Here is an 11,106-nt window from a genome sequence, read left to right as displayed (position 1 = left end):
AGCCCAGTGAGGAAAGGAAATAAGGAAATAAATAAATAATGAGAATAAATTAACAATACAGTATATCATTCTAAAAAACAGTAACAGCGTCAAAACAGATATGTCCTATATAAACTATTAACAACGTCAAAAACAGACATGTCATATATAAACTATAAAAAGACTCATGTCAGCCTGGTCAACATTTTACTTATTCAAACAACTCCTGGCTCTGATTTAGTTTCTGTTTTTCTTAACTCCCGATTAAGGAATTACTCATATACACTTTTCATACGCAAAACCTTCACTAAATAAATCTATGACTGACTTCTCTTTCCTAAAGCACGGCACAATCCCACACGATCAATCCTTATTTCTTGGAGAACTAAAGAAATAATGACAATAATAATTTACCTCAATGACCTTTCCGCCTCCCCCCCCCCCCCAACTCGACTCCTGCCAAAATGAGGGGATAATTGGACTTCCATTTGAGCTATTGCACAAAAGAGCTCACAGTCGCGAAAGGCCAACTACCGTTCTGCGTCCCGTTCCAGCATTCTCTTTAGCCCATTACTTTTCCCCCTACGTCTTGCGTTTCCCTTCTCTAACCTTCCCCTTCCTCTTACTTTCCCCATCGCTCTAATCCTTGACTGGGAATAAAGAGAGAAACGGGGTAATTTCACACATTCAAACCCTTCGTCTTTTCTCTGGCGAGAATAACGTCATGAACTTCAACTGAACTTTACTTTTTTTTTGGCCCAAACTGGAGTATTAAAAAAAAAAAAAGAAAAAAAAATATAAAACTTATCTGCCCTGAGAAATTTTCCTTTTCACTTTTTCTTATCTCACCATTAGAAAAATAGAGCGAAACGTTACTTGGAAAATTTCAAATTTAGGGAAGGAAATGGGTGCTTGAAGGAATTATTGTAGGCTCATGTCACCTTTCTAGAAGCAATATGTTAACCAGTCATTGTTACTTAATGCATGAAGAAGAATGAAGGCATAAAAACTGCAGGGTCACGTACCTAAGAGGCTCTTGAAGTGACCCCTAACATTATACTTCATATACTTTCAATTATCGTCATCGATGGCCACAACAGTAGAATTTTCGAATCTGGGCCGTATGGATCAGCGCTCGTTCCGTGGAGGCCATTCAGCGTTGGGGTGCAACCGGGGGACGCCTTCTTTTGTATCAAATTAAGAGTTAGAGAGATTAGACAGAAAGGAAGGAAGGAAGGAATTTGGGATGGAGGGAAAACAGACATCTAAAAGACTGAAGATATTAAGGCTTTCAAGAGGAAACTGTAGACTTGTTTTCTGTGTTTCAAAAATGTGGATTTCACAAACGAGCATTGTGCAGTGTGAGAGGCCATGGAATGCATATGATAAAATGAATCATGAAAGGTCCTGTAGAGAGTAGCCTAGGGTTACCTTATAGAGAGTAGCCTAGGGTTACCTTATAGAGAGTAGCCAAGGGTTACCTTATAGAGAGTAGCCAAGGGTTACCTTGTAGAGAGTAGCCAAGGGTTACCTTATAGAGAGTAGCCTAGGGTTACCTTATAGAGAGTAGCCAAGGGTTACCTTGTAGAGAGTAGCCAAGGGTTACCTTGTAGAGAGTAGCCAAGGGTTACCTTATAGAGAGTAGCCAAGGGTTACCCTGTAGAGTAGCCAAGGGTTACCTTGTAGAGAGTAGCCTAGGGTTACCTTGTAGAGAGTAGCCTAGGGTTAACTTGTAGAGAGTAGCCAAGGGTTCCCCTGCAGTATTAGATTATAAAAGCAAAGTAAAGTAAGGTAAAGTAAAGTAAATATTGCATGCAGCTTGCATTCGAAGGGACGATGTGGAGACTTAATGACAAATCTGAAAGCTCTAAACCTCCACTGTTTTAATTCGATAAACTTTATAAAATGGGTCAATGTTCGATATTAATTCTACAAACTTATGTTCAATGGACAGACTTCATTTTTATCTTTGTAAAACCTGGTAACAATGACAGTTAGTCAACCGTCAGTAAGTGGGTCATTGCCGCTTACCTGTCGGGATCCCCATCTGGTTAATTTAGTGAGGAGCAACGAAGACATCAACAAGACTGACCTGAAAAGCAGAAGAAAAAAACGGAATTAGATTGCATGCATGAGTAGGACCTTGAACAAATATCATTAGAAATGCCTTTGGAAACATTCGTTTGAGCCATCAAAGATCAGCTAATTACACATTTACATACAAATACGCAGTTCTGTATTGGATACACAAGTACGTACAGTTGGACACAGGAATTCTTGACACAGCTCTCTCTGAGGAAGTGCACCCTGTCACTCGCTTTCTGCGAGGCCAGTTCTTGTATTTAGTCCTGAGCACCATCTCTGCCATCTCTCCTTACACTAGCTGTTTGGTTACTCGCTACGCGGGTTAGGGTATGACAGGGTGCACTTCCTCCGAGTGAAATGTCAGGAATTCCTGTGTCCAACTGTACATCATGGAGAGAAAAAAAAAAAAAAAAAAAAAAAAAAAAAAAAAAAAAAAAAAAAAAAAAAAAAAAACGGCTCGGAAAACTGCTTATACAAAACGCTATCATTTGTCAAAAGTATCAGCCTCCCAGCAGATTTGGCCTTTCAAGCATTATTATAACCAATTACCCTTTGAGGTTATAAGGATGTCAGGTGTAAAAGAGTGAACTGCTTATTTCTCGTAAAGCGACTGGCTTAAAAAGGAAAACAATTTATCATATATAGTTCTTGGAAAAAAACATTATCATCATTGAGAGAGAGAGAGAGAGAGAGAGAGAGAGAGAGAGAGAGGAGAGAGAGAGGAGAGAGAGAGAGAGAGAGAGAGAGAGTATAATGAAGTGTATATATATATATATATATATATATATATATATATATATATACACATATATATATATATATATACATATATATATATATATACATATATATATATATATATATCTATACACACTACACGTGTGTACAGACATACATACATATGTATGTATATATCACAGTATATACTATAAATGTATGTATTTATACGGTATATATATATATATATATATATATATATATATATATATGCATATACTTGTATATGTATATATATATATATATATATATATATATATATATACAGTATATCTATTATATATATATATATATATATATATATATATATATATATGCATATATTTACACATACTTATATGTGCGTATGCGTAAACAGGTGTCCGTTCGCCCATGAATTAGTCAGATGGGACGAACAGATGCAACATGCAAGTGAACATAAAAACAAAAATAATGTTTGAATGTTCCTGGAGTCTTATGAAGCGAATTACAAGTTCTCGATGTCAACTGGACGAGCATTCAGGTGCGTTAATTATTTTTATATAACCATAAGTAGCTTTCCTGCTGTATAATTACATAGAATTATTTAAAAGGTGATCATCTAATTTCAGTCATATCTTTTCCACCTTGTCAGATTGAAGTTCATCGCCAATAGATTTGCATGCATTAAAAATTTGCTTTTCGTGAGAGAGAGAGGAGAGAGAGAGAGAGAGAGAGAGAGAGAGAGAGAGAGAGAGAGAGAGAGAGAGAGGAGAGAGAGAGAGAGAGAGAGAGAGAGATTAAAATTGTGCCTATCGAGAGAGAGAGATTAAAATTGTGCCTATCGAGAGAGAGAGATTAAAATTGTGCCTATCGAGAGAGAGATTAAAATTGTGCCTATCGAGAGAGAGAGAGAGAGAGAGAGAGAGAGAGAGAGAGAGAGAGAGAGAGAGAGAGAGAGAGAGAGAGAGAGAGAGATTAAAATTGTGCCTTTCATGAGAGAGAGAGAGAGATTAAAATTGTGCCTTTCATGAGAGAGAGAGAGAGAGAGAGAGAGAGAGAGAGAGAGAGAGAGAGAGAGAGAGAGAGAGAGAGAGAGAGAGACTATAGATAAAAATCATAATCGTCAAACAAATTAACAAAGACAGAAAAAAAGAAATGTGTTTGGTAATAAAGACAACACATTTTAAATAGTTTCCTATTTTCGAATGTCATAAAAAAAACAACAACAACATGATTAACAATAGAGAAGAGTGTCTCATTATCTAACAACCTCACGTGGAAGCCTTGCTCCCATAAGGGTTCTTTTAGGTTTACAATAACCACAACTACAACCCTTCGTAAAAGCATTTCCTTCCTAGAAACCATTTGTGCTTCCACAACTAAAATTACAACCACAAATACAACTCTGCAAATCCGCTATATAATTTACAACCACAACTGCAACCAGAACACTTTGTAGAAGCATTCGACCAAGAAACTTTCTGTGCTTTATAACTAAAACCACAGGAACCCTCTATTATAGTACGCCCTCCAGAGAAACCTTCGATAATTCTTCCTAAAGAGTAACGTATGAAGGGGGTGGGGGGGGGGGGCTTCGGGTTGCAGCCCTTTTCTGAAAAATAACTCAAAGATCAGATAGCCTTCAGCCAAAGTTGATTAAATACGCTTCATCTATAAAAAGATATCTTCAGGTAATAAGTTAATTTGTGTTAATTAACGCCAATTTAATGATTAATTGCTGTTAATAGTAGTAAAAGATTTTCATGAGTCCATAACATAAGCTATAATAATTTCACTTGTTGATTTATTCCAGTATATATTTACCGACATATTCATGTCGTTTTAGTAACTCGTTATATCAATCAGCGTGACGACCAACCTTGAGACACTTGATTAACGAACTCGGTAACTTGATACCCTCCAAAGCCGAAAGGATATAATATCCCTACTGACCTTGCCAGTCAATAACATTGCCATACATAAGAAAGCTATATAATTAGCCAAATAAGTCATGGCACTAACTGACATTAAATAAGAATTAACAGACAAGTCAGTTGATAGTCGTTAATACAAAATCGTTATTAACTAGGTCACAGACCTTGGTGTTGACGCAAGACCCGTTATGACAATAGCAGCAATAACATTCTCTCTCTCTCTCTCTCTCTCTCTCTCTCTCTCTCTCTCTCTCTCTCTCTCTCTCTCTCTCTCTCTCTCTCTCGTTATAGAACACCGAACACCACATAACTTCCAATCTCCCTCTAATTTGGTCCTACTAAGAAACCTTTAAAATTATTTCCATGGTTAATAAGTAGTATCCTTCATATCCCTTATTAATGATTTCTCTTTTCAAAAGAATAAATCCTTATTCGTCATACTTCCTATTCCCACTGATACAAAATCTCCAACAAGAACCAAATACATTTATTTAAATCTATCAAACAAATTATTATGTGTATAGAGATTAAACTGTTAAATACATTTAATGTCAATATTATTGGATATAAGAATCATGGTAAAAATATTTTCACAAATCAGTATGTTTCTAACTTAAAAAACATATTTAGAAAATTAATAAAATAAAAATGTAATTTTATCATATATTAGATGTTATAATGTATATAAAAAAATGTAAAATATAATTTAAGGAAATATTTCTTTATAAAAGGAAAAAAAATGTATGTTAAGAAAATGTAATTGTATTTTCATAATAAAAGATAAAAAAAAAAAAAAACTATCAAACATATCTTCACTCAGAGCTCCGTTCCCCTACGGATGAATGGTCGTAGTATTTGCATACATTGGGAATGGGTAACCGAATACCCAAGGCAAAAGATTCTAAGGTGTTTAGAAAGAGCATTGTTAGACGGATCCACTCGGTATCATCTCTCACGCAAGGCTTCCTTTCATCAAGAGAAAGTGCCTCAAGGAGATTCTTCTCTCAAAACGTTTGTCGAATCTTCGCGTTCCTAAAAATGTATCTAAGGATACTTGGAAGTTCCTACCGATAGTCTGGCTAGGATATAAGTGCTTGGCTAGAGGTTGGGAAATGGCCATCCAGTTCTTTTTTTAATGGTTTGGAATGGGAGGTCGAGAAAACACTACTAAAGATCTATTAATGGATTTGAAATGGAGGTCGAGAAAACACTACTAAAGATCTATTAATGGATTTGAAATGGAGGTAGATAAAACAGCATTAAAGGCTTTGAAATGATGGTTGAAAAGAGACCATTTAAGTCTTATTAATGGCTTTGAAATGAAGGTTAAGAAAAGACCTCTAACGTCATATTGGTAGTTGAGAAAAGAGGTCGGAAAAAGACCCTGAAGCCCTACTTCTAGGTTGGAAAGGGAAGTTGAGAAAAGATCACTAAAGAGGGATCTAATAAAAATTTCTGCATTACTATTTACGGTTTGAAGACTTATTTATAGTTTGAAATAGAGGGCGAAAAAAGACTCCCAGGTGCCTATGATATCTATGAAATGAATGCCTCATAAAGACCCTTAAGATCCATCCATTGCTTAGAAAGAATGTTCAGAAAAAAAATCTCCAATTTCTACTGACAGATTGGCAAAGTCTCTCTCTAGATAACGAACTTTTTACCAGGTCAGCAAAAGTCTCCATTAAGATCCAGAGTTCGTTATTAGAACTTGATGAGGGAACTCGAACAAGACTCCAAAATCCTATATATATAACACATAACGACGGAGAAGTTAGTACCTAAGTTCCCACTAGAATGTTAGTAGTTGCACGTTCCGGAAAAATGGCGCATAGTAATAGCGAGCCGCGTAACCGCCGTTATGGTTGACCTGCGCGAGTGAAAGTAACAATGAACGCGAGTTTCGAATAACAGAAAGAAGAAGAAGAAGAAGAAGAGGAAGAAGAAGAAGAAGAAGAAAAAGAAGAAGAAGAAAAAGAAGAAGAAGAAGAAGAAGAAAAAGGGCTTTCCATTATTATCGAGTAATCGGTCCTAACAGTTTACAATACGGGTGGCTCGATTTCCTGCAGATGCGCTTTCCATATTGAAAGAGACATGTTGTTTCTTTGTATTCGTGATTAAGTTTAGGCAATAATATACATAAACCGCAATACACTGCCTGGCAGCTGCTACCATTGTATTTTTTACCGCTATCTTTCTCCATAGAATAAAGGAGTACAAAGACCGGTTTGGATATATGAACCCAACGGGTTTAACATATAAATATTAGCAACAGCAGATATAGTTTGACACCTGTTTACCTAATTTGCACAATTTAGAATATCAGTATTTTCATTTTATCCTAATAAATTATTGTGAATGTTTACATACGTTTATAAACGAAATATTTATTTTAACGTTGCTATTCTTAAAGGATTTTATTTTTCCTTTTTTTCCTTTCCTCACTGAGCTATTTTCCCTGTTAGGGCCCCTAGGCTTATAGTATCCTGCTTTTCCAGCTAGGGTTGTAGCTTAGCAAGTAATAATAATAATAATAATAATAATAATATTGCTATTCTTAAAGGATTTTATTTTTCCTTTTTTTCCTTTCCTCACTGAGCTATTTTCCCTGTTAGGGTCCCTAGGCTTATAGTATCCTGCTTTTCCAGCTAAGGTTGTAGCTTAGCAAGTAATAATAATAATAATAATAATAATAATAATAATAATATTGCTATTCTTAAAGGATTTTATTTTTCCTTTTTTTCCTTTCCTCAATGAGCTATTTTCCCTGTTAGGACCCCTAGGCTTATAGTATTCTGCTTTTCCAGCTAGGGTTGTAGCTTAGCAAGTAATAATAATAATAATAATAATAATAATAATAATAATAATAATAATAATATTGCTATTCTTAAAGGATTTTATTTTTCCTTTTTTTCCTTTTTTTCCTTTCCTCACTGAGCTATTTTCCCTGTTAAGGCCCCTAGGCTTATAGTATCCTGCTTTTCCAGCTAGGGTTGTAGCTTAGCAAGTAATAATAATAATAATAATAATAATAATAATAATAATAATAATAATAATATTGATTTGTGTAGGTTTATTCATTTGCCTTCATTTATATGACATTTACTCTTTATCTTATTTTTTTCTAAGTACTAAATTATTATTTCGGGACTTGCACACTTTGTTTCCAAGTAATGCGATACACATTTTCATAAAACAAATATAGTCAAGATACACCTGTGGCCTGATTGGTAACGTCGCTGTCTGGTGTTTGCCAGACGGGGGTTCGAGTCCCGCTCGGACTCGTTAGTGCTATTAGTGTCTGCAACCTTACCATCCTTGTGGGCTAAGGTTGGGAGGTTTGGGGGGGGAGCCTATAGGTCTATCTGCTGAGTCATCAGCAGCCACTGCCTGGCCCTCCCTGGTTCTAGCTTGGGTGGAGAGAAGGCTCGGGAGCTGATCATATATGGTCAGTCTCTAGGCGCATTGTCCTGATTGCTAGGGCAATGTCACTGTCCCTTGCCTCTGCCATTCATGAGTGACCTTTAAACCTTTAAATGGGTTATGGTGATTTAACACGACAGGCAGAGACAATTTTACTGTAAATATCATTAAAAACAACAACAACAACAACAACAATAATAAATCGGACACTCGCATTCTTCACAAAATTATAAATCAAGATCATAATGATAAGTTGGTTCACTTCGCGGTCTTTGAAACACATTAGCTTTCTTGCAAATATTAATTTTTACTATTCTTTTTTATATCAAGTAACTATTTCGCCTGTGATAAAACTGCACAGTTCTTAAACTACGTATCCCATTGTACATACACATACATACATACATACATACATACATACAAGTATAAATACAAATACATAAAAGCATCTAAGCATACAAGTATAAAATGTATATATATGAAGTCATGGAGAATTTCTTCAAAATAACAGAGCAGACTAATAAAACAATGCATACAAAATACAATGCAACTGCTTTAATACAGTAGTCACATTATCTTGATAATCTATTTGGGGAAAAAACAAATTGGACAAAATGTATTACAGTACTTCAAGGTCATGAACCATTAGAACATTTCCTCTATTTAATTCAAGAAACGATATAACGTTTTATTATTATTATTATTATTATTATTATTATTATTATTATTATTATTATTATTATTATTATTTTCTAAGCTACAACCCTATTTGGAAAAGCAGGATGCTATAAGCCCAAGGGCTCCAACAGGGAAAATAGCCCAGTAACGATATAACGTTTTATTATTATTATTATTATTATTATTATTATTTGCTAAGCTACAACCCTATCTGGAAAAGCAGAAGGCTATAAGCCCAGGGGCCCCAACAGGGAAAATAGCCCAGTAAGGGAAGGAAAGATGGAAAAGGTAAATATTTCAAGAACAGCAACAACACTCAAATAAATACTTCCTATATAAACTATAAAAAACTTTAACAAAACAAAAGGAAGCGAAATTAGATAAAATAGTGTGCTCGAGTGTACCCTCAAGCTAGAGAACTCTAACCCAAGACAATGGAAGACCATGGTACAGAGGCTATGGCACTACCCAAGACTAGAGAATAAAAATTAAATACATCGCCATGTGGCTTTAAACGGGAGTATCTGTACCACATAATTATGGTCTATCGCTTAATCACCGATTTCTTAAAATGTCAAACCCATCGAAAGATATTGATTACATGGTCATTTCTTCTCTAGTGTTGCGTAGTGCCACAGCTTCTGTGCCATGGTCTTCCACAGTCTTGGGTTAGAGATCTCTTGCTTCAGGGTACACTCGGGCACACTATTCTGTTTTCTTTTTGTTTCCTCACTGGGCTCTTTTCCTTGTTGAAGCTTTATGGCTTATAGCATCCTGCTCTTCCAAAGAGGCAAAGAGGTTTGTAGCTTAAAAAAAAAAATTATAATAATAATAAAACATAAGGAAGTATAAAGCAATTTACATGGCAAGTTCATCCCTCAACAATTACCAATTGATCGCCGATCAGTGAAAGGAAAACCACTATGCATGAGCATTATACTATACCATTAGCAATCACTTATTCTTAGACCACTTGAAAGTAAAAATTAAAAACAAAAATGTAAAAACCATGAATGAATGGCTCTCGTCGCCCCACGTCTTCTACTCTACTTCGACCGCAGAACAGATCACGTGAAAACTTTCATTCCTACGCCGTCGATACTACGTGAAAGGTTGACTGAAATTACAATCCTCTCCCGGACGTGTAACATTTTCTAACTGCAGGCTTATCAAGTCGGCCTTATACCAGCACAGTCTTTTTTATTACGAACATATCTTCATTTTTACACGGGCGTCGGAGGGACTTGCGCAAACAGGTCTCACGGTAGTTAAACCAAGTTGGCTTTATGCCAGCACACACCTGCTTGCTGCACTTCTTGTTTTGTTTAGTTGACCTTGTTACAATGCGGTTTCTTGCATCGAATAGACATTAGTGAGACATAAGCCAACGGGTTTCCTGAACGTTTAATAACACAGGTCTATTGCCATATTTTCACGTATCACAGGAAAAACAGAGACTTTAGAATTTTCTTGGCAGAAACAGTGATGCTATCCGTGCAGTCGAGACGTCGCACAGACGGATTACAAGTACGTACGGAAAAACAAACGTACCTTCACGTAACGAAAAGGGCACCCCAGGATACAGCAGCCACATAGGGACAAGAATTTCCTTCCCAGACACACACAGCAAGAGTACTGCAAGAGGACAAAACTCTGACCAGATGCAACAAGGTACCACTATACAAGATAACTTGGAGTCACTTCTAAAGTATGTATGTACACGCGTGTGCGCGTCAGTACGTACGTGTGTATGTCTGGTCTCTAGTTCATTAGCATTGGCTGGTCGGTGAATGGTTGCTACACGGTAAGACCAAGCCCCGAGCTAAAACCTCATCTTTTACGGAACAGTGGCAAGCCAGAAAGCACGCAAGCACGCGAGCGCACACAATCGGACAGACATAAAACTGAGAAGGCAAGCGAGATGGGTTAGGCGGTCGCGAGAAGAAAGGGGGGGGGGGGGTGGCAACTGGCTGTCCTTCAGGAATGATAGTGATGAGGACGACGACGTTGTTTGAATCTGCTGCTGCTGCTGCAGCCACCACCTGCCCCCGCCCCCCGCCTCACAACAGTTAGAATCCCAGGAGGCTGAAGGACACTCGGCATTTTACGAATAACACGTTTGCATGCTTTAAGGGGCGCTTGCAATTGCTGAACGTTCATGTATATTGAAGAAAATACACAATAGAACGTTTATACGTTTTTGGAAACGAGACTGACACAATCATAAGTGCTGATATGTTTACATCCTGTCTGGGAATATTCATAAGCG

The 11,106-nt window shown here is 36.6% G+C and overlaps 1 protein-coding gene across 4 annotated transcripts in view; it reads right to left on the bottom strand.

Annotated features, from left to right (window-relative positions):
• The window catches only part of EcR (Ecdysone receptor), a 164,420-nt gene extending 153,897 nt beyond the window's left edge, over positions 1–10,523 (bottom strand). The window contains exon 1 of one of the 4 annotated variants that reach the window (XM_068365007.1): positions 10,389–10,523. In XM_068365007.1, coding sequence (XP_068221108.1) covers positions 10,389–10,431 — 43 coding nt within the window. In that variant the 5' untranslated portion in view covers positions 10,432–10,523. Of the gene's footprint in view, positions 1–2,010; positions 2,042–10,388 lie in introns of those variants that run through there. The other 3 variants (XM_068365010.1, XM_068365009.1, XM_068365008.1) reach the window with 3 other exon arrangements.
• Positions 10,524–11,106: the final 583 nt, after the last annotated feature.

Source organism: Palaemon carinicauda, chromosome 42 (genome assembly GCF_036898095.1).
Source record: "Palaemon carinicauda isolate YSFRI2023 chromosome 42, ASM3689809v2, whole genome shotgun sequence".
NCBI lineage: Eukaryota > Metazoa > Arthropoda > Malacostraca > Decapoda > Palaemonidae > Palaemon > Palaemon carinicauda.
This window is presented reverse-complemented; position numbering and strand designations above follow the sequence as displayed.